The 25,477-nt window shown below is 36.6% G+C and overlaps 1 protein-coding gene across 7 annotated transcripts in view; it reads right to left on the reverse strand.

The window, feature by feature from the left end:
* Positions 1–25,477, reverse strand: part of ica1 (islet cell autoantigen 1) — a 165,736-nt gene that overhangs the window by 35,871 nt on the left and 104,388 nt on the right. For 6 of the 7 annotated variants that reach the window (XM_069913714.1, XM_069913717.1, XM_069913718.1 and 3 more), the window contains exon 12: positions 3,375–3,626. In XM_069913714.1, the coding sequence (XP_069769815.1) occupies positions 3,375–3,626 (252 nt within the window). The remainder of the gene's footprint in view (positions 1–3,374; positions 3,627–25,477) is intronic. The other variant, XM_069913715.1, reaches the window with a different exon arrangement.

Genomic DNA, 25,477 nt, shown 5'->3' on the forward strand with positions numbered 1-25,477 from the left:
GGTGCATGACTTCAGTCTTTTTAATGTTGACAGTGAGTCGAAAGTTGACACAGGCCATGGAGAAGTTGTCCATACAGTTGCAGGGAGAGGGGGGAAACTCCCAAGAGACTGGGGTTTGTAGAGTCTGTTGAGGGCATCATGGAACCGTATCCCTGTATTTCAGAAATGGACTGTTTACGGTGACAATACAGGGTCAGAAATGAGGTTTAAAAAAAAAGGATTATCATTCAGGCCAGCTAGAAAAATGAAGGAATTAAACTGGAAACCAAGTTTGATGGTTTTTAGATTTCTACATTTGTCTGTTAGAGGATTCAGATCAGCTGCAACTGAATGGGAACATCAATACCTCTGAGCATAAAGCCCTCCAAAAGGTGGTGCAAAAGCCCAGGACATCACAGGCAAAACTCTCCCCACTAGTGAGTACATTTACAAGGAATGCTGCCGTCAGAGAGCAGCAGCACTGATCAAAGACCCACATGACAGCACACGCTGTTCTCGCTGCTGCCATCAGGAAAGAGGTATAGGTGCCACAAGACTCGCACCACCAGGTTCAGGAACAGCTGCTACCCCTCCACCATCAGACTCTTCAGCAATAAACTCAATAAGGAACTCATTTAAGGACTCATGCACATTATTGATTTTCTTTTTTATTCTCTCTGTAATGCACTGTTTGTTTACACTGTGTACATTTTTTTTGCACTACCAATTAGTGATAATTCTGCTGTGACTGCAGAAAAAGAAACTGAGGGTTGTATGACAATAAATCTGAAATCACTAAGATTAGCCATGAACTTATAAAATGATGGAGGCCTGGATGGCCACTTTTTCTACAGCTTTTAATTTTTAATAAAATTACAGTTTTTGCAGGTAGATTTTGCAATGCAAGTTATTGAGTAGCAGGAATAACATTTTAGAACCAGTAGTCCCTAAATGTTCTTGTAACTTAGCTGATCATCACATTAAAGATCTGGGGCAAGGCACTTAAATCTATTCTACTTGAATGGCATATTGGTGGGTACTATAATTGTGAGCTTACCTAACAAATAATGCATGCATGGCGATCTTAAATATTTAAAAAGTGGAAATCAAACAAAACCATAAAAAATTGGTCTTGAAACTTCAGAAAATTTAATTTTAGCTTTGATTTGCCAATGTCTTCAAGATACTTAGACATCTAGCACATGAACGATACAACTTTAATGGGAAAAAAGTTATTTTTAAGTAATGTAACTTTATCTCAGCCATGATTAGTTACCAAGGGAAAAAGTTTATTGGACGTACCTACATGCCATTGATTAGGATGATCTTGAAATCGGGTCATGCTATACCAAGAGTCTAAAAATTCTTAACTTGAAAACAAAGTCGCAATACCACCTCCATCTTGCGCATGCCCCTTTAGTTATTTGTAAAGTCTCAGCCCTTCTCCACAGGGTCCATCTGCCCAGTCGGACTCCTATTAGCTCTTTACAAGCTTTAAACAGCCTGTTACAGGAGCTGACTGTGGTTTATTTTAAAATACCCAAATAAAATTTAAATCTTTAAATGATTGGTTACAGTGATTTGCTTTTAACAACATCCACTGGTCAGCCAGATCTTGGGGTCATCTTGCACAAAGGGTATCACTCAAAACCAACATCTTAGTTGGAAATTCCGGGGCTGTCCTTTACACAAGTCATCCTATATAATGGCATATACGGTATTTAGACTTGAATGAATTAATAACATTATTGGACACTTGCTATTTAGAGTCATCACTTGAGTTAAATACCTTTGGAAATGAAAATAAGTTTGTTTCCAGAAGACACACCTGTTTTGCACCCCAATGGTTCAGTTGAAAATCTACTTCACTTTAAGGTCATAGCCATTTGAGTATTGAAGAAGTGATTCTCAATACAAAACTACTGTGGTGTAAAAGCTATAATTATAAAGCTGGGTAGAATGAGAAATGACAATTGTAAATAATGTGCCAGTTTGGAAGTTAGAATGGAAAGATATGAGTACAGCAATCAATTTTGTTGTAACGTGGCATGTTGATCATTATTTCAAAAGGCTTTGGGAGTACAAATGTAAGGGGCACCTTGTTGAGACCACATTTGCAGTTGTGCATGCAGTTTTAGTATATACCAAAAGAGGGATGTAATGGAATACCAGTTAGTGCAATATGATTTTACAAGCTAAAAGTCCAAGGGGTACCTACAAAGAGCTTTGAGAAATGGTGCACAACCCCATGACATTTACAAGAATGAAGGATGCTTTTGCTGAGTTGCACTAGATTGAGAGGGATTGACAAAATGGAGGTTGAGCTAGTTTTCTCTTGGTGAGTTACATGATCACAGCATAAGACGTTGAGTACATTTTTTCTGGTTACAGGTTTTGCAATAATCAACCTCAGGTTTTGGTGCACTGTCAGTTTATTCAAAGCTTCATTCGAGAGATTTTTTGATGCTTAATAGGTCAGGCAAACTGGTAATCACTGAAAATGGACAAGGTACATAATTTTGTTGAATGGAAGAGCTGAAAATTAATTAGGTCAACTATTAAGAAGATAAATATGTACTTCAGGAGAGGGGTTAGAGTCCACACCCTTGTTCACATTAATGATGCTGAAGTCAAAAGAGTCGATGGCTTCCAGTTTTCAGGAATAAATATTTCCAGTGACATGAATATATGGACAAGCATATTGATGCATCAAGAAGCCACACCATTGCCTCTATTTTCTTAGACCAGAGAAGTTTGTCATGTCCTTCTTGTCCTTCAACAACTTTTACAGGTGAATCAATGAAAGCATGCTTGCTGGATGCATCATGGTGTGATATGGGAGCTGCTCTGCTCAATATCTGAAGCTACATAAGGTAGTGAATGCAGCTCAGAACAAACTCCCTCCTCCAACTCCATCTACATCTCCTACTGCCAAGGAAAGGCAGCCAATATACTGAAGAACCCATCACAGCCTGGCACACATACTATTCCCTCCTCCTATCGGGAACATGAAAGCATTAATCAACAAGCTTATACAGTTTTGTACCTGCAGTCATTAGGCATCTGAATTAACCTCATAACAGTGCTGTCATGCTGTCTTTACTTGGTGCTAAATGATGTTCATTTTCATTGTAATTCTAGACTGTGCAAATTGTGCTTTTCACACAACTGGATTAATATTAAGATATAACCTCAATCTGTTCGCAAAAAAGCCTTTTCATCATTATTTTATGACAAACCTGAACTCAAGTGGAAACCGCAATATAATTAAAGTCGAAAAAACTTCTACATAGATTTTTTTAAAATAACTACAAAGATGTTTGGGTAAATAACTTAAGGGGCACATTATCACTACAAAATAGTTTGTGGTATAATCCTCAGTTTTCCATGCTTACCAGTGGCTGAAAATGATGCATCGCCCACACTTTTATCAAAAAGTTGAGAAGGAAGGAAGCCTGAAGGGGAGAGAGATTGGTCAACTTCCCCAGCTGTTGGATTGAAAGGTGAACTCAGATCTCCGAATACTGTCTGCCATTCCCTGCTGAAGTCACCCTCTTCCAGTGATGTCCCATTTAGTATTTCATTCAGCAGTGCCATTTCATCTTTGTCACTTGTTCCACATTCCATGGAGTTGATCAGTAAATCTGCTGGAGTTGAAATTAAAATTGGAGAAAGCTACTAGTTTGCATTACACATATTGATTGATATGCATAGGCAAAATGGAGGAATAAAATCTCATTATCAGTTATTAAAATAAGACTTGTTCTTTATTCATACCATTCTTTATTCATTTATAACTTTACAATTACGACAGGCTTGCCATAAGCTGTTTATCCTGCAAGTAGAGTTATAAAATGCTGCAATGGATCAACAGCAATTTTTAAAACCTATTTCTTGGGGAAAGTAGCTTTTTTTTAAAAAAAAACTCTTTATTTTAGGCCGAACTTGTGCTTCTCATTACCAGTATGATTTTCATTGCATTTCATGTAATTTTAGAATTAGTTTTCCTGAAGTAATTTGTGGCTTCAATCAGTCCTCTTATCCTGTGCAATGTTATTCACTTGGAAATCTTCGATTGCTTCCAGAATTGTAGAAGCAAGACAAAGACCACCAGTTTTGCAATATAGGCACTTCAGCTGACTAATTAGTCAGTGGACAACATTTTGGTACGGGGACAAGTGAAATTCTCCAGTCCTTACTGGGTGCTAAATGACCTTCCTTTTCATTTTTCTTTTGAAAATTTTATTTATTGAATCATGATGCCATATGTTGAAACATTTATTCATTTTAATGAATAAAACTTGAAGAACAATACACAGAATACATACATGATATTTTAAAACTAATCCCCTACAACCCACCCCCCTCTAACCGACCCCAAAAGGAAAAAGGAGATCACATAACAGCAAATTTCATCAGTTAATTACCATGGTTTGGAGTAACACCACTACTGTGCAACGAGGGGATTTAACAATTCAACCCCATAGAATCCAAATATGGACTCCAAGCTTTACAATAAAAAAAATCATCACGTAAATTATATTATCTTTTCCAATGGAAATACAAGACCTCAACTCCATATGCCATCCCTGAATACTCAAATCAGTCTAATTTTTCCAAGTAATTACCAAACATTTTCTAGCTACAGCTAATGCCAATCTCAAAAAAGCAATTTGAAATCTATTTAATTTTAATTCTAAGCTAATCCTCTTAATATTGTCCAACAAAAATACTAAAGGATCTAATGAAAATTTCACTTTCAAAATAACTTTTAAGAATTCCTTAAGTTTATTCCAAAAAGGTTTCACTGTTTGACATGACCAAGTAAAATGTAAAAAAGAATTTACATCCTTATGACATTTAAAACGTTAAATCCGAATAAATAAAATTATATCTCCTTAATTTTTCCAGAGTTAAATATTAATTGATGAATAAAATTATAATGAACTAATCGATACCTTACATTTATAACTTTAGTCATACTATCCTACATAAATTCATCCAATCATCCTGAGAAATAAGTATACCTAAATCTTTCTCCCATTTCAATGTAGACTTATGTATATTTGTCTTAAGCATTTTATTCTGTAATAAAGCATACATCTCAGATATAAATCCCTTCTTACCACCCTCACTAAGTAAAAATTCAAACTTAGATTGTCAAGGTTACCGTAAAGTATGTCCAAAATTATTCAACAGTAAAGCTTTAATTTGATAATAAGAAAAAAAAGAGTATTTGAGGATGTATCATATTTCTCTTTCATTCTTTGAAAAGAAATAAAATATCCTGCTTCATAACAATCTTGCACCAATTTAATACCCTTTTGATCCCATAACTTCAAAAATTGTTTATTAAGTGTAAAAAGGAAGAGTTTATTTTGGTACAATGGAGTTTTACCTGAAATCTTACCTTGAGTATCTATGGCTTCATTTTTTTTTTATATACCATAAATCCATTAAGTGTTTCAAAACAGGTAAATTATAACTACTCAATAACTTAGGATTCCATCTAAAAATAAACTGATCCATCTTCTTCTCCCCAATTGAGATAGATACCTTTAATATGGGCTCATATTGAACTATTTCAAATATCCTATTAATAAATTCCAATTGTGCTGCATCATTATAATTTTGAAAATTAGGAAGTTGCAAACCTCCTAATTCATATTTCCAAGTTAATTTCTCTATGATACCCTTACCATTTTATCCTTCCATAAAAATTTCCTCACCAAGGCATTTAAATACTTTTTAAAATTTTGAGGAATCTTACAAAAGACTGAAAAAAAAACTGAATTTTAGGAAAAATATTCATTTTGATACAATTAACTCATCCTATTAATGTAATCGGTAAATCTTTCCATCGATTCAAATCATATTTAATTTTAGACAATAGGGCAAATAATTTAATTCATATAAATGACTATATTTACAATCTACCTTAACACCTAAATATTTAATCTGATCTGACTATTTAAATTTCACAATATGCCTACATAAAGAATAATCCATTTCAGCTAAGGGCATAATCCCACTCTTTTCCCAATTAATTTTATAACCTGATATCTCACCATACTGTTCCAATTTATCATATAAACTCCTCAAAAAATTCTGAAGTTCTGTAAAATATATCAAAATATCATCTGCAAACAAATTAATTTTAAATTCATCAGATTTCACCTTAATACCTTTAATATTACTTTCTTGTCTAAGCACCTTAGCTGAAGGTTTGATAACTAATAATGCAAATGGAGCTGGTGACAAAGGGCAGCCTTGTCTAGTTGATCTAGTCAATATAAAAGGTAAAGATAACCGTCCATTTATCACAACTCTAGCAGTAGGACTTCTATATAAAGCCTTAATCCAACCAATATAAAAGGACCAAATTTAAATTTCTCCAAAACTTTAAATAAAAAACTCCACTCTACTCTATCAAAGGCCTTTTCTGCATCCAATGAAATAACCATTGGTAAGTTGGATCCCTGCCAAGAAACAATAATTAAAGACACCAACTTCACAATATTAGCTGCCAAATAACAATTTTTAATAAAACCTGCCTAATCTAAATGGATTAAATCTGGTAAATATTTAGCCAACCATTAGCTAGAACTTTCACAATAATTTTATAATCAATATTTAAGAATAAAATTGGTCTAAAAGACCCCACTTTCAATGGATCCCAATCTTTCTTAAGAATAATTGTAATAATTGCTTGAGAAAAAGAATCCAGAAAAGAATGAACCTCCGCCGCCTGTTTCAATACTTCCATCAATAAAGGAATTAATAAGTCCTAAAATTCTTTATAAAATTCCCATTTGGCATAGATCAAAGTGCATCTATTACTTCTTTAGCAGTAAATGAAGCATCCAGATCTTTAATATCCTTTCTGCTCAAAAAGGGTAAATCCCCCACTACTTCAGAAGTATACAATTTTTCATAAAATTTTCTAAACACAATCATTAATTTTCTGATGTTTATTCGTAATCGTTGATTCATGTCTAATAGCATTTATTGTTCTAGAAGCTTGTTCAGTTTTGAGCTCTTTCCCCTAATTCATAATACCTTTGTCTAATTCTCTGTAATAACTTCTCAATTTTATAAATCTGTTACGAATTATAACGTAACTTCATATTAAACGTATTTTTTTAATTTCCATTGAATTTTGCTGCAAATCCTTTTCTAAAATCTCAATCTCTTTCTCTAATTTAGTTACATCAACTACATGTTGTTTCTTAATTTTAGCAGTAAAACTAATGATTTTTCCCCTCAAATATGCTTTTAAAGCTTCCATAAAACAAATTTACTATTAACTGAATCCACATTTATTTTCAAAAAAAGCTGTATTTGATCTCTTATAAAGTTATGAAATTCAACATTTTTCGACAACAAAGAATTAAATCTCCATCGATATATATTGTCAATTCTCTCTGAACCAATATATGTTATTAACAACAAAGAATAATCAGACAAAATCCTACTCTTATATTCAGCTTACAATTGTGCTGAAACCAAATATAAATCTATTCTAGAATAAGAATCATGTTGAAATGATTAAAACAAAAAATCTTCTCCATATATTTACTAAATTTATATCTTTCATTAACACAATCAATTGTTTAGCCATTCTAATCGTAAACTACTGTTTTTGGAGATTTATCTAATAATGAATCCAAACAACAATTAAAATCACCTCCTACCATAATGTTTTCATATGCTTGATTTAGATTAAGAATCGAACATAAATTTCTCATCATCTGTATTAGGAGCATAAATATTCATTAAAGTCCAAGACTCAGAAAAAAATTTACAATTAACAATCAAAAGTCTACCAACTGACTCAACTTTTTATTAAATCAAAATAGCTACTCCTCTTGCTTTTGAATTAAACAAAAATGTTATAACATGTCCAACCCAATATCTTTTCAATTTTTGATGTTCCTTCTCAGTCAAATGTATCTCTTGCAAAAGAGCAACATCAACCTTCAATTTTTAAATATATGCCACTCTTTTTTCTCTTAATCAAATTATTAAGCCCATTAACATAAAAGTATCAAAATTTAAATTAACCATCATTACAATTCACTTCAAAAACCACCTTACCACACATGATGAAACTGCTCTCCATGGCAACCACACAAAAAAAGACTAAATGATCTCAAAATAAAAGAAAAAAACCCGATATTTATATAAAAAAACAAAAAAAAATACTGTACAGTATTACCACCTCAATTATGCGGGAGTGGCCAATGACCTTGGAAGGATCAGTAGTTAAACCACTCCCCTCCAACGAACAGAACCAAAAAAAATCATTCAAGTATGACATACTTCCTCCAGATCACTATTAACTTGATCATCGTCGATGACAATATCAATCAACTACTGAGATTCATTCTCACACCTTCCATTCTTCCCCTTCTGAACTGGAACAGACTGTTTAAAAAAACTTTCTTGACTTTGCAACTGTTTATTGTCCGGTAGAGAATTAGCAAATGTAAGAGCTTCAGCGTCAGCACTAAAGAACTGAGATTGAAAGTCTCCATAAAAAACTTTAAGTACAGCAGGATATCGAAAAGAAAATTTGTATCCTTTCTTCCACAAAACAGTTTTAGCAGAATTAAATTCTTTATGTCGTTTAATTAACAGCTTGACTCAAGTCAGCATAAAAAAAAACTCTTATTCTTAACCACTGTTGGGAGCTATCAGTAGCCCCAATAATGACACAGATAAAGACTGAGGGGAATGATAGGCTTTATTGTACTAGAGACTGTTGGCCTGGGTCCAAGGCTTGGAATGAGCGGGAAGGAGAGGGGACTCGACCTTTATGGTCCGGGGTCACATGGCCAAGACTAAGGGAGGAGCCAAGGTAGAAGGACTCCTGGAGGGCTGGCCAGCCCGTACATATAATCATATCACTACAATCACCAAGGGGCCTTGATTACTTCTCACATTTTGAACTGCAACTCTTAAAATCAATTTTCTATCTTGATAATGTAAACATCTAATCAGGATAGAACGTGGAGCTTGACCTGGAAGAGGTTTCCTTCTTATCACTCTATGAAATCCAATTCCAAAACCATTCAGAAAATATTCTTTCCCCAAAGCTTAAGGAATCCATTTCTGAAAAAAATTGAACCGGATCTGGACCTTCAAAATCTTCCAGGAGACCAACAATTTTAACATTATTCCTTCGACTTTGATTCTCCAATACCTCAATTTTCTTCAATAAATAATTTCTCTGAATTTCCCAAGCAGTGAATGAATCCTCCATCTGACCCATCTTTTCTTTACATTGTCCCACATCATCCTTACAATCATGAAAGTCTTCTTAAATTTATCTTGCATCTTGCCCACCATTTTCACAGACTTTGCCACATCTAACTTAATAGATGATATCTCTCCCTTCATATCAGCAAGCTGTTCCTTCACCTTCCTTTTCATTATATACTCTTCAAATTGTGCTCTTTACACAACTGTGTGAATATTAAGATACATCATATTAGTCTGTTTCTCCATTAAGTGCACTGTCACAAGGGAATATTAACAAGCAGCAGAAATTCCATCTTTCACCAATAGTTCCATCACTCAGACCCAAACAGTGAATGAAGCTAACTGGTCCATTGTCAGTTCTTTGCCAAAATTGCTAATATAGTAAAATGTTTTGAGACTTTTTAACAGTTTTTTTTTAATAGTTATAATTCCATGTTATTTCACAACTTGGTACAGGAACTGCTCTGCCCAAGACTACAAAGAGTGGCAAATAAAGCTTAGGCCATCACAAAAACTAACCTCCCCTCCTAAAATATTAAAGAGTCAATTTTTCCCCCAATCATTGGGGGAAGATATGTCCTTGAGAACATACACTTCCACATTCTAGGACAGTTTTTACTTTCTTGTTATCAGACTCTTGAACTGATCTCATATTTGCAAAAGATTATGTCCTTGCACTGCCTTTTACAACTGTACTTTTCTCTATAGCTGCACCGTGGTCTGCTGTAACAGTACTCCCTGCACTGTTGTCTTATTAATTTGCTTTTTTTTTTAATTACTGCACCATTTGCCAGATGAATTGGATTGTCAAATATTTTGCAAATATGAGATCCGTTCAAGAGTCTGATAACAAGAAAGTAAAAACTGTCCTAGAATGTGGAAGTGTATGTTCTCAAGGATATATCTTCTGCCTTATACACGTAGAAGAGAGAATGATTGGGGGAAAAATTGACTCTTTAATATTTTAGGAGGGGAGGTTAGTTTTTGTGATGGCCTAAGCTTTATTTGCCACTCTTTGTAGTCTTGGGCAGAGCAGTTCCTGTACCAAGTTGTAAAGCTTTTACACAAAGCTTTTTTTTATTATATTTCAGTACAGGTGACACTTATTCATGCTTGGAGAGTTTCCTTAATTATTCTCACCAACTTAAATTTCATTTGCATGTATTTTTCATCCTCCACCAGAGATTTCTGATTTAACATCTAGGTTCACAATTAATTATTAAAGATAGGAGACTGCTATCTACATTGCTTTGGTTCTTCACTGAATGTTAAGCAGCTATAAACCATAGAGAGGTGACACACTCCATGATAAAAGAAAATCATCCTACAGAATGGTAAGAACACTAGAAAAGAGGTTAGGTGCGTTTAATGGGAGAGGGATCTAAATTATGATATGATTGATATTAAGGTCATCAGGTATGGTTAATGATACTTAACATCACAGATTTAAAGTCTAAATTGCTGCATAGTACCACTAAATTCTATTAAAATCTTAATTTTATACATTAATGTCCCCCAATTTGCTATTTACAGGGACCCCTTTTACTGGGAAATAAATAGGTAATAAATGCTGGCCAGGCCAACAATTTCCACATAACAAATAAAATTAAAAAAAATTTTGACAGTTGGTTAGACTGCACCAGAAAATGAATGTCCAGGAATCTCACTGAAAATTATACCAATGAGGGCAAATATCTAATTAAAATATTGTCACCTAGAAAAGCTCTCAATGATACACAAGAATAAAAGCAAATATGCCACTGGTGAGCCTTCATGATTGCATCTTCAGAGATGCTGACTCCCAGGAATTTGAAGTTCTTAACCGTTTCTACTGCTGGCCTCTCGATGAGTATTGGTTTGTGTTCTCCTGAAGTCCAACGGTTAAAAAAAAAACTTCTTCCCTTCTGCCATCAGATTTCTGAATGCATAATGGACCACAGACAATGCCTCACTTTTCTCTATTTTTTGCACTAATTAATTTTTAAAATATACGGTACAACTCCAATTATCCAAAATGGGCCCATTTTGGAAAAATTATTTTTTGGAAAACTGGTCTTTTTTTTAAAAAAAAGCACCCCAGTAGCAACAAATCACTTCCAACAGTGTTTATACAACAATAAACAACATGGCAAGGCTTTTTAAGAATTAAAATAAAGTTTAATTCTCACCAAAAAAATGCTGGCCCCTGTCGATCACTGAACTTCCTCACCGAGGCCCTACTTGTGCTGGGCTCCCAAGGGACCCGCTCCTGCCCAGGAGCTTGAGGTCTGCTGCTGCTGGCGCCAGGAGCCTAAGGTCCCGGTCAGTTCAGCTCCGAAAAATTTATCGGATAAATGAGGATTTCAGATATCCTCATTTATCTGAATTTTTTTTAAAAATTGGATAACTGAGGATTTTGCAGAATCCGATTTCAGATAATCGGAGTTGTACACTGTAATTTATAGCAATTTTACACGTGTAACGCTGCTGCAAAACAACAAATATCGTGACACATTCATGACAATAAATTATGATTCTGAAAGTTTCGTGACAGCACTGCAATGAATCACCTTTGTCAAGGCTGACCATGTTCTATCATCTGATTAAAGTATTTAACCTGGGAAGGACCAAACTTTTCATATGCAGTAAAACCTGTTATCCAAAATTCAAGCAAATGGCAAAAAAAGGAAAATTAATACCGTAAGTAAATATTTAAATAAAAGTTTAAAATTAAATGTTCTCTGAAGTAACATGTAAACGTCTGGTGAATATGGGAGCAAATACTCAGCCAATGGAATGCCTTAGTCATGTTTTCTTATAGCAGCTGTTTGAATAAAATGGTATTGCTCAGGCTGAAGTGCTGGTTGATGTTGCTTGCAGTTAGGGGAGACTCTTTTAAAGTACAGTTTCCCTGCTTAATAAAGCATTTTTCTTTATTAGCATATTAGTTAGACTTTATCTGTAAACTTTGGAGGTGGGGGTTAATTATAAGGTTATTGTTCACCTTTCGGTTCCATGGAGGAACCTACAGATGCAGCAAGAGTTAAATGTTTTCAAAAATGTGACTGAAAATAAAGTAAAATGCTTTACTTTATATTCATGCAAGTTTGTTCAGTGCAAGTACAGTATAGTATGTTTTGTCTTTTAAACTGTTTATTCTTAATGGAGGTCTATTATTTAGGCATTGTAAGAGTGACTCTCAAGCAACCAGAAAACTTGCTTATCTGGCATCTACTAGTCCCTGTAGATGCCAGATATCAGGGGTTTTAATGCATTTAAGGTTTGACTAGGAATAAATGTAAAGTTGCTGAGTATTCATTGAAAATACCCTTCCTCTAGCAACTTTCTTTTTTAAGTTGTCAAATGCCTCTCTTCTTATCAACGACCATACCACCCACAATTATTTCATCCTTTGTGATGACAAGGAAGCCACACATGTATGCCTTGGAAAATCAACTGGAATAGGGCTCTAATGGGGAGATTCCTGTTGGATGATGGCAGTCTGCTTATTAGATGTCTAAATAAAGAGAGAGTGTCAGACAATAAAGCCAAACAAAGCACACTTTGCTAGGGTTAGAGAATAGAATGAGTGGATGAATGGGGTGACAGAGAATGGTCAAGGTTTCTTTTTGTTAATCACTTTATAAAGATTGAAGGGTAGTTGATTACTGTTAAATGAATGAAATCTGGCTTTACTTTAGAAGATGTATAAATGGTCTTTTTCAGCATGGAACACTGGATCAATTATTACTTTGGCATTCCTCAAAATATGATGCACTAATTGTTAAGTCCCATTCATCTTCAATAAACTGCCATATCAGGGGAAAAATACATCTAGGCTTTCTGGATGACTTACAACAGGGTATAATTGGAAGACCGCTGTTATAGAGTCCCAAGAAGAAATCAAATTACTACCAATATTCACTCCAATATTGAGAATAAGCATATTTAAAATTAACTTAATCCCAAAATTAAATTACCTCTGCTAATAGTACTTCCAACTTTTAACAAAAATCAAATGAATCTCAATTAGTTGGAACTGGAAAAGCAGAAAGGCCAAGCTTGTAGAAGCTGTCGAAAACTAGTCACCCCGATGGATCAAGTCTACCCAATTCCCATTTTTATTAAATTTTTCAATCAGAGTGAGATTTGTGATGTGTAATAACTAATATGTAGCTTTGAGAATTCACACATACAAGAGGCGTGAAAGGGAATTAGATATGTCATACTTGACACATACAATGTAACCATCAGAACCTTGGAAGCCTACAGCTTTAAAATATTCGTGGATGCAGGCTCAATGCTCCTAGATATATTTCACAAAACCAACTATTGGAATTACATTTTGGAAACCATTATAAGAAACCAATGAAAAAAGCATGTCATAAATATTAGAATAATGGTGTTATCAGAAAAGATGAAGTTCATCCATTATTGCAAAAAAAATTGGTTGCAACAATACACTGTTCAATCTTAATGTCAACAGAAATATGTAGAATGTTCCTTTTTGTGGCAGTTGTTATAACTTCAATTTTGTTCTCTTGCCATGATCACATTGATCCCTCTGATCACATTGATACATTATAATCTTTCAGTGTATTGAAATAAAAAGTGGATGAAGGATTTATTCTAAAAATGTAATATTTAACTAAATCTGAAGGACATTCTTCCATTAATTTTGTTTTTAATTTTCCTTTTTGCCATTACATTTTGATAATTAATCTACCACATCTTTTTCCTTAATTGTGCCTCTCAGGTTTACTTTCTCCACAACGTTTCTCCACTTGTGGCACAAATCAGCACAAAGGGGTATGATTTAATGGCCATTACAGAAACATGGTTATAGGGTGGAGAGAATTAGGAATTAATTATCCAAGGAAATCAGCTAATATGGAAGGATTGGCAGGGAAGTGGCATAGCACTCTTAGTGATGGATGAGATCAAGGCAATAGTGAAAGTTGATGCAAGATCCAAGGAGCAAAATTTTGAATCCAACTGAGTAGAGATTAGGAATAGTAAAAAGTTGGGGGGGGGCGGGGGGGGGAAGAAATCACTGTTAGCAGTTGTCCATAGGCCACTCAATAATAACATTACAGTGGCACAGCCAATAAACCAAGAAATATTGGAAGGATGGAACAGCACATAGACTGGGTGCATCAGTTGGTTGAGGCAACCTTGAGGAGGGCTTCGTAGAATGTATCCGTGATAGCTTTCTTGAACAGCACGTTACTGAAGCAACAAGGGAAATGCTACCTTGGATCTGGTTCTATGCAATGAGACAGGTGAAATTAGCAATCTTGTAGTTAGGGATCCTTTTGGAAAGAATGATCACAGTATGATTGAGTTTCTCATACAAATGGAGGGTGCAATAGTTCAGTCTAAAACTAGTGTGTTTTGCCCAAACAAGTAAAGCTACAAGGGGATGAGAGAGGAGTTGGCCAAAGTAGACTGGGAATGCAGGCTATATGGAGGGACGGTTGAGGAACAGTGGAAGACTTTCACAGAGATTTTTCATGGTGCTCAACAGAAGTATATTCCAGTTAAAAGCAAGGATAGTAAGGGTGGGGAGAGCCAACCTTGAATGATTAAGGAAATAAAGGAAGGCATCAAACTAAAACCTCGTGCATACAAAGTCACCAGAAAAATCTTCTAGGAAACTAGAAGACTGAGAAAATTTTAACAAAGATCCACAAAGCAATCAATAAAGTGAGAGAAGAAAAGAAAGATTAGCACAAAATATAAAAAAGGATAGTAAAGAGTTTTTATAATTATATAAAGCAAGAAAGGGTGACTAGGTCCCCTAGTCCTAATGGAATGCATCCAAGGGTACTGTATGAAATGGCAGAAGTTATATTGGAGGCTTTAGTAATTATTTATCAAAATTCTGTGGACTCTGGGCAGGTCTCAGCAGATTGATAGAGAGAAAATATCACACAATTATTTAAAAAAAGGATGTGGGCAAAATGCAGGTAACTATAGGCAAGTTATAACATTTGAGGTTGGGAAAATGCTTGAATCTATCATTTCAGAAAAAGCTAAGCATCTGGAACAAAATGGATCCATCAGGCAGATGCAGTATGAATTCAGCAAAAGCAGAACCTGTCTGACAAACGTCCTGGAATTTTTTGAGAATATAAATGAACATTGATGATTTGGATTTCCATAAGGGCCTTCGATAAGGTCCCACATAAAAGGCAAAGATAAGGGGGTGATGTATCAGCATGGACAGAAAATTGGTTAACTAATAGAAAGCAAAGTTGGGATACAGGGATGTTTCTCTGGTTGGCAATCCATGGTGAGCGGAATGCCGCAGGGTCAATGAGGAAGCGTATAGGAAGGAGATAGATCAGCTCGTTGAATGGTGCAACTACAACAACCTTGCGCTCAATGTCAGCAAAACCAAGGAGATGATTGTGGACTACAGTAGGAACTGAGGGGAACACGACCCAGTCCTCATCAAGGGCTCAGCAGTGGAGAGGGTCAAGAACTTTAAATTCCTGGGTGTCAACATCTCAGAGGATCTGTCCTGGAGCCTCCACATTGATGCAATCACAAGGTAGGCTCGCCAGCAGCTATACTTTGTGAGGTGTCTGAAGAGATTCGGTATGTTACCGACTCATGTAAACTTCTACAAATGTAGCATGGAGAGCATTCTGGCTGATTGCATCACTGCCTGGCATGGAGGTACCAACTCTCAGAACAAGAATAAAGGGTGTGGGGGTGTGGCAAGATGGCATAAGGAATAGACGTGCCTTCCAGTCCTCTCCCGACTCTTTGGTGTTGTTCTGTCTTTAAATGCCCGTTAAAATCTTTTCAAGGTTAGATATAGTTAGAGCTGTTAAACTAGTTTCCAATGGTACAATTGTTGAAAAAAAGCAAGAAAAAACGGCAACAGATTGTTAAGAATTACATTTTCCGATTGTTAAGAATTACATTTTCTTGTTTACAAGAAGCCAGGACTCAGCGTGGAATGAATCCAGGAGGAGAAGCACAGGAATCAGCAGCGGAGCTCCGTTCTTTGCTGGTAGAGCTCTTTAAAAATGGCACCCGGCAGCCCTTAGAACAAAGGGCTAGCCAGGTGCGTGTATTTCAGTCAATGCCCGCTATGAGCGCTGACACAGAGCTTTTGACAGCTGAAACAGCTGGGAAGCTGCCAGCAGAAGGCTTGCAGTTAAAGGGACGTCCACTGACTGATGTAGTGGTGGCGCTGCGAAGTGCACCACCTGAAATTAAGATTCCGATAGACCTCGATGTGTTGGAGATGCTTGACAGAATATGGCTTGGGGATAACCCTCGCCATCAACCTCCAAATATTACTGGGGAGGTTGATGGCGGGGGTTTCTACACAAAGACACACTGCAAGAAAAGCAGTTAAATTAAGGGAAGGAATACAAGACCTTTTGGCTATTCAGAAACAACTGGACCCTACTGTGTCTGAATCTACTTCAGTGGATAAGTTTCTTAAGAATCTTGAATCTAAGTTAACTGCCATATTGAAAGAATTTGTTAAAGCTTTAGATCAACTTGATACTAAACTTAATACCTTGGTGGATATTAATACTCAACAGATGGGTGATTATGGAGCTTTTAAGCTTAAAATGAGTGAAAGACTTGATTTTTGTGACCAAGGTTTAGTTGAGGTACAAGATCAATTACAAGTTGTCAATAAAACAATTGAAACTTTACAAATTCAGAATAAAAATTTAATGAAAAAGGTTGATTATTTGGAGAATCAATCCAGACGGAATAACATAAAAATTGTTGGTTTACCAGAAGATATGGAAGGATCAGATCCAAGAAAATTCTTTACTGAGTGGATTCCACAAGTATTAGGACAAGATAAGTTCCCGGAAGGCTTAATACTGGAACGTGCACATAGAGCTTTGAGAAGAAAGCCTTCTTTTGGACAAAAGCCACGACCTGTTTTGGTTCGTTGTTTAAATTATTATGATAGAGAGACAATTTTGCATGTGGCCATAAGAAGTGCACAACAAAGAAGATCTCCTTTGATGGTTCAGAATAATCGTGTTTTTTTTAAATCCGGATTTGAGTCAAGAAGTTATGTCTCAACGACGTGAATTTAATTCTGTGAAAGAAGTGTTGTGGAAAAAAGGTTATAAAGCAACATTGAGATATCCTGCGGTACTGAAGATTTTTCAAGATGGTTACCAATCAAAATTTTTTGATGATCCTAAGGAAGCTATGGATTTTGCTCAATCGTTACCAATTATACAATTTCAGGAAAGACGTAGTCCTCCACGGTCTCCAAAGAGAGTGGAGATACAAGATGGGAATCGAATTCCAAGGAGAAATGGAATTAATGGTGGTCGAAGTGTAAAGTTGATTAAAAAATACTAAAAATATTTTTTTTTTCTCTTTTTGAGAAAATTTTAAATAATGATGATAGTTTATGTGAAACGTGAGTTGGGAGAGGGAGCTGGGTGGGCACTATTTTCCAGAAGTCATCAGCTACGTGTGAGTTATCTCACACCCGATATTGTGTGGGAGTTACCGCAATGAGCGGTTGACCCAGGAGGAGGTAGCAGTTGCCTCCTGCCTGTTTTTTTTTTAATTTTTGGATTGAGGAGTGAAGGTTTCTTTTTTATTATTTTTAAAATTTTTTAATATATTTTTTTGTAGTTTTAGGAGGGGATAAGGGGAGGGAGTGTTTTTTTTTCTCTTTTTTTTCCTTTTTTTTCCTTCTCTTTTTTTTGTGTGTTCTTTTAAGTAATGTTTAAATTTAAATTTGTTTTTTTTTTAATACTTACGGTTTTAATAATTTTATTAAGTATAAGAAAGTATTTGCTTGTTTAAAAAATTAAAAGTTGATGTGGTTTTTTTTGTAAAGTTTATTTAGTAGATAAGGAATATTTGAAATTTAAATCTGAATGGGATGGATAAGCTTTTTATTTTTTATTTAACTTCAAGGTGAAAGGAGTGGTAATTTTGGTGTAAATTATTTTATTATCTTAGTTACAGAACGAAGGGAATAATGGTGAAAGCTATAAATTGAATTGTACAATTCTTAATAAGGCTTGAATTTTGTTTGTTGTTTATGCTCCATTTGTTGAAGATATAGTTTTTGTTGTAGATGTGTTTTTATTATTTGGATATGTGAATTTTAAAGTAATGATTGGGGATATTTAAATGTGGTATTGGGGCTTTTATTGGATAAGTATTCAAGAGCAAAAGGGAAAAATGGTGGAAGAATACTAAAATTGAATTGTATAATGCTTAATGAGGTTTGGATTTTGTTTTAAGATGGTGGTTTATGTGACTAATATGATGATAGATGTGAAGTTAGTTGATATTTGGTGAAGGTTTATTTTTATAAAGAAAGTTTTTTTTAATCTTTTTTTCTCATGCTACAATTCTTTTTTAAGAATTGATTATTGTTTAATGTTTTTGTTTTTTTTGTAAGTGGGTTTTTTTCTCTTACATATATTACTAATCTTATTAATCCTTCACTCTTTATTGTGGGGGGGGAGAAGGGGGGGGTTGGATTAATTTAAGTCGGTTTATTAATGTGGTGTAATAATTATTGGGGGGTATAGTTTGTTTAGATTACTGATGTTGTATTGTAATTTCATTATTTCATTTTTAATTTTTTTTTAATGTAATCTTATATCTTATTCATGTTATAAAATCTTAAATAAAGTTAAAAAAAAAAAAAGAATAAAGGGTGTTAACCCAGCCTGTGGGTTATCACAGGCACCAGACCACTCTATCAAGGACATCTTAAAAAAAGAAGCTTCTATCCTTAAGGACTCCCACCACCCAGGCCATGCCCTCTTCACTCTGCTACCATCGGGAAAATGGTACAGGAGCCTAAAGGAGAGCACTCAATGGCACAAGCATAGCTTCTTCCCACTGCCATCAGATTTCTAAATAATCAATGAACCAAAGACACTGCCTTACATTTTGTGCACTATTTTTTTTATAGTAATGTTGTAAGATGGTTATAATATGAATGTTTGCATTATGATGCTGCGGCAAAACAACAAATTTCACAATAATAAATTCTGATTCTGTTCAGGGCCTGCAACCGTTCATGATATACATTAATAATCTGGAAAAAGGTTCAGAGTGTAGTGTATCTAAGTTTGCAGATGACACTAAATTGAGTGGAAAAGCAAATTGTGCATTGGATACAAAGAATCTGCAGAAATATAGATAGGTTAAGTGGGTAGGCAAGGGAATGACAGATGGAGTACAATAATGAAAGGGAAATGGAAGATCAGATTATTATTTAAATAGCAAGCGATTGCAGTATCCTGCCTTGCAGATGGACTTGGTAGTGCTTGTGCATGAATTGCAAATGGTTGAGTTGCAAGTGTAGCAGGCTGAAAAGAAGGCAAATGGAATGTTGGCATTCATTGCTAGAGGGATTGAATTTAGGAGAAGTTATGCTGTGACTGTAGTGGTGAGGCAGCATCTGGAGTACTGCATACAGTTCTGGTCTCCTTATTTGAGAAGGACGTGCTTGCTGGCTTTGGAGGCAGTGCAGATTCCAGAGAAGAGGGGAGATTGGTCATCTGGGGCTGCACTTGCCTGAATTTAGAAGAATGAGAGGGAATTTTACAGAAACGTACAAAATTATAAAAGGCGTGGATGAGATAAAGGTAAGTACATTGTCTCTATTGGTCGGGGAAGACGGGGGACATGGCCTCAAGATTCAGAGGAGGAACTGCTTTACCCAGAGAGTGGTGAATCTGTGGAATTTGCTGCCCATTGAAGCTGTGGAGGCTACCTCAGTAAATATAATTAAGAAAAGGTGGATAGATTTTTAGAAAGTAGGGGAATTAAGGGATATCAGGAAAAGGCAGGTGGGTGAAGAGGAGACTATCATCAGATCATCCATGATCTCATTGAATGGTGGAGCAGGCTCGACGGGCTGGATAGCCTACTCCTTATGATCTTATGTCCTAAACACTTTGGAAATGGAGAAAGTCAGCAGAGAAATGCCAGGTACGTGAAGCAGCATGCAAGTTTCCATATTCTCTTACACAAGTCATTTCAGCTAATCATATGAAGGCTTCAATTGTGAAAGTAGGGTGTGACCTCAAACCCACGTACAAGACATGAGGTACTTAAACTAATCGCACAACTTTCTGTCTGGAAGGACTCCAATCAATCACAATACTTTGGAAGCTCCAAAAACACCAGTAGGACACAATGAGTCACTTTGAAGAATGGGAGTGTGATGAATGTGATGTGCCAAGTATTAAGTGCAAACCTAAACAGATTGATAAAAAAATGATTTTCACTTGAACTTCTCAAACATTTGCAAGTGCAACTTAAATTCTGACCCCTGTGACTTCCAAAAAGCCACAGCCAAGTATTTCTGGAAGGGCCCAAAGTAAATTAAAATTATGGTATGTTTCACTGTTACTGTACAAATTTCACAAAGTAGTCATCTGCCAGCAAATCTGATCAGCTACATATCAAGGCACTGAACTAATTACAGACATTATCATTCCTTTCTGTCTGCAGGTGGTGGGAACAGTATTCAAATTTGGCAGAAAGCCAAAAAATAGTCATGCAAATCACAACCAGAATTTATAAAGTTGCAGAAATGGAAGAAATCAGAGATATCAGAAAGTATTCAGTCAAGAGCAGTTTCAAAATAAGTGAACTAAGTTTATTGTCATACACACAAGTACAATCTACAGATGCAAAGAAAGTCCTACTTTAAATGGGTGTGTTAAAATCAATGCATTACCAATGAAGGTCAACAAAGGCATAATGGTGGACAAAGGCCTGAGACATCATGGGCACCAGACTTCACTCCATCAAGGACATCTATAAGACCAGTGTCTTATATAACCAGGTTTTTCTTCAAGGATCCCCACCATCCAGACCATGTTCTCTTCACTTTGCTACCATAAGGAAAAAAGTACAGGAACCTGAAGGAGAGCACTCAATGTCACAAAGACAGCTTATTTCCCTCTGCCATCAGATTTTTGAATGAGCAATGAACCACAGATACTGCCTTACTTTGACTTTTTCCTGCGCTTTGTTTTTTAATTTGCTTTGTTTATATAAATGTTTGCACTGTGATACTGCCACAAAACAATGAATTTCCTGACATGTTCACAACAATTGATTCTGATTCTGAAGATTCGGAACTAGTTTGTACATTAGTTGCTAAATTATGGATGACCACAACTTTACAGAGGTGAGTTGCCCAAAATGTTCCATCTCAAAATATTATCCAGGAAAATTAATAAGCCAGTGCTTACATACCACTGGTAAAACAAACCAAAGCAGTTAACAGTGGAAGTCACAGCATTGCTGCAGGACTGCTTCAAAACCACAGACAGGAGTGCATTCAATAAGACAGTCACTTACAACAGCCACATCAACATCAATTACCTTAAAAGCACAGTGGCTAGCTGTACAAGAGTACTGAGGATGTCACAGTGAACAAATGCTACATAGCCAGAATAAAGCAAAAATTATGGCCAGAGGGTGCATTACTTAGAGCTCATGAAGTTGCTTTTAGGTTGGGAGACAAGATGACATCAAGATCAGCAAGGGCTGAACTTTTTCATGAAATCAGGAAGGCAAGGCATGTGTATACAGAGAATCCGCAGAAATCCGTGTGACTCCAGCAACATGAGGAATATATGGCAGGGGATTCAAACAATAAGTGATGAAATCAACCAGTCGCACGACAAGCTATAACCCGAGAGGCAACGGGCAAGTGGAACACGAGAATGGGGTGGTCTGGAAGGCAGTCCTCCTGGCTCTCAGGTCAAAAGGGTGGGCCATTCATGCCATTCGGTCACTGCTGTGCACAGCTACCAATGAGACCCCTCACGAACATCTGTTCTCATTCCCCAGGAGGTCAGCGACTGGAATGTCACTCCCAGCATGGCTCACGTCCCCGGGATCAGTGCTTCTGCGAAAGCATGTACGGACACACAAGGCCGAAGCCCTAGTAGAGCAGGTTTTCCTCCTTCGTGCAAACCATAACTACGCTTCTGTTAGGTTTGGCAGTGGCAGGGAGGACACCGTCTCAACCAGGGACCTGGCACCAGCAGGAGCACCCAACGCACCACGCCAGCCTCCAACCCAGGACGACGCTGACCGGGCATACATCTCCGTCCCCAGGCAGCAGGGCCTCCTTGACCACCTGGGGCCCGCTTCACCCTTAGGAGACAAACCCACCTCCCCCCCAACTATCCAATATGACCCACATACGTCGACCCCGGCCCCCCTGGCTACCCCTCCCCTCAGCACAACACCAGCCACACACACCCCTGCCGCCAGCACCCACTTCCCCTCCGACCAGTTACCAGGAGCCAGTCCCATGACGGTCATAGAGACCCCAGCAGCCACCGAATTGTATCAACCTGTAAATATTGTGTGTACATAGTGGGTGCGATTCCTTGTTACTGCCCACCCCCCCCACCCCGGGACAGTTTTAAAGAAGGGGGTGAATGTGATGGTACACCGCTGGCCTACTGCAGGGGGCAACCTCTGTACCTGCAGGAGTGTAAGGGGACAGGATAACACCTGGCCGGCTGCCAATCAGTCGGCCTGAATGGATCAAGCCCCACCTGGTCGGGTGTCAATCACACTCTGGGATTATAAGCCTGCGCTGGCCTCCCGAGGTCTCACTCAGAGTTGCTGCAGCTACAGCCAGCCTGGCTCTGTGGAAGTCTTTGTGGATTAAAACCTGTTGTACAGTCTTTATCTTTGTGTGTGTGCCTGATTCTGGCTAACAGTGTATCACAGTGGGCATGCTATTCATCATGGATAAGCTAGATCTGTGGGTCTGTTTCTAGGCTGTAAGTCACCATGACTTCTAAATGTTTCCAAGAGACTGTTCATAAATGGGAAGTAGGAGGGAGTTAACAACAGTTCTCTCAGACTCCTGATATAACGGTATTAAAAACATAATAGAAAGTGGTAGTATGGCTAAATTAGAATGGAAATAGATAAATGTAAATCTACTCAACTGAATAAAGTAGAGGCCTGTTTGATTAATGCAATTAACTATATCTGTAAACAGATCAGAATAACAAAGTGCAATACACAAGAGGGTTGGAGAAAATCAGCAGGTCACAACACATTCATAGAAACTAAAAGTCAACCACATTTTGAGTCTTTGCTATTTTTAAAAAAAAATTCAAGTTCCATTAATACCATCTTCTATTGAACCAGCTGGGGCCATATCCTAATGAAATGAAATAAATCAGGCGTAGGAGTTTAGAACACATGACAGTACAGCACAAGAACAGATCCTACAGTCCACAATGCCAAAATTAAACTAAATCTCTTCTGCCTGCAAGCGACAAATATCTATCTACTCTCTGCATATTCATGTCTATCCAAAAGTCCTTCAAGTGTTACAATTTGTCAGTCTTTCTTATGAACCCAAGAGTTAATTAAAATTACAGAATTGGGTTGGTAATGGATTAAAAAATAGTCCAACTCAGCAAGCTACCTTTTGTTTTGGAGGCTATGCTGCAGAGGTTATACAAGAGGGCCAACTATTCACAATTTAAGCCAATGCTTTGCATGGGGTAACAAATATAATCCATTCAGGTGGTTTTAATAATTTAATGCTTTGTGGCCCTATCAGCTTTGATAAGGATTTTAACAGACAGAAACAAGTCCTGTGAATAGGACAGAATGTGGCAGGTAGAAATAATATGGAAAAATGTGAGGTCATCCACACTGGTAGGAAAAATAGCAAGGAAGAGTACTTTTTAAGGTGGTGAGAGATGAACAATCATGCCTTTTAGTTCAAGGCAAAAGCTCAGAAGGCTGGAACTTGATTTCAAGAAAAGGTGTTGTTACTCCACCATAGATTCTGTTGATGCAAATATCCACAATCATTTACAGAATTACAAAGACTTCAGTGACAAGGCAACTTCATACGAGACTTAATTACCCAGGAAAATTATGAATTATAGCTTTTTCACTCATTTTATTTTTTTTATTCCTATAAGTACTTTTTTTTGTACAATACATATCCCATAATCAATTTTTTTATAAAAATTACTAATAGTTTTTTCTATAAAAAGCAATTTGGCGCAGAAATTCTAGTGCACCCAAGAGGCAGTGCTGCAGTAGGAGATCAATTTGGTTCTGGTCTATCTGCTCCAAACTCTTGTTTAATTAAAGCCTAAAGACTCAGGAACAAATAAATAGGTTCTGCTCTTTGCTATTTCTCAGCTCTACTCCAAATTGATTCCTTTTCCACATTATGATCAGCTAAGCAAAGATCATTTCTTACCCCTGCACCAATTGTTAATAGCACAACACCATTTTTTAATCTGTCCTTCCTGAGCATAAAATATCCTAGAACCCGAGTTTTGGTCATCCACAGCAATTTTTTTGTAGTGGTAATTAAAAGATGCCTGTTTGCTTGGGTAAACATTGGTTAGACTCCACTTGTTTGGAGTGGGGGGGCTGTAGTTGCAGGGTGAAATTGGATGGGCTGGGTTTATTCTGACTGGGACATCAGAGCCTGAGCGGTGATCTTATAGATGTTTATAAAATTATGGATGGATTATTTTCCTGGGGTAGAAGATTCCAGAAATAGATTGCATAGGCTTAAAGGTAAGTGGAAAGAAATTTAAAAGGAAATCTTAGGGATTTGACTCCATTTGCTGCTTGCCTGGTTTCCATTGTCTATTTTTCTTGGTCACCACATTTTTAACTTCCACAAAGCTTCATTTTTATCTTTCCAAAGTTCCCTTTTCCAAGCTAGTTTAAAATTTCTCCAATGGTACTAGCAAACCTCCTTCTTCCCACCCCCAGCAAGGATATTGGTCCCAGTCCTGCTGAGGTGTAATCTGTGATTCCTATAGTTCCTACCTGCCTCCAAAACATCCCAAATGCCTCAAATCAAGAGCATGTTCTCTTCCAACAATTCTCAATCTACATTCATTTGCTTTTTCTTGTGGCACAGTGGGTAAGGAATGCACAAGACTTAATAATTCATGACTGTATGGAAATAAGATACTGCAGATGCTGGAATCTGTGGCAAAAACCAAACTGCTGGAAGAATTAAGCGATTTGAACAGCATGTGCAGAGAAAAGGATTAACCACCAAGGTTTTCCCTCCCTTTGTTCATCTTTCAAATTATCTTCCTTCCTAGATGCCTAGACTGATAACCCTTCAATACCTGGTTCCATCTACCCATCCCGATCCACCTGGGTTTCTTCTCCCTTGGTTCACTTTTCTATCCTCTCCCCCACCAAGTTCCATCCGACCATCATCTCTTTCTGATTCCAG

Source organism: Narcine bancroftii, chromosome 1 (genome assembly GCF_036971445.1).
Source record: "Narcine bancroftii isolate sNarBan1 chromosome 1, sNarBan1.hap1, whole genome shotgun sequence".
Lineage (NCBI taxonomy): Eukaryota > Metazoa > Chordata > Chondrichthyes > Torpediniformes > Narcinidae > Narcine > Narcine bancroftii.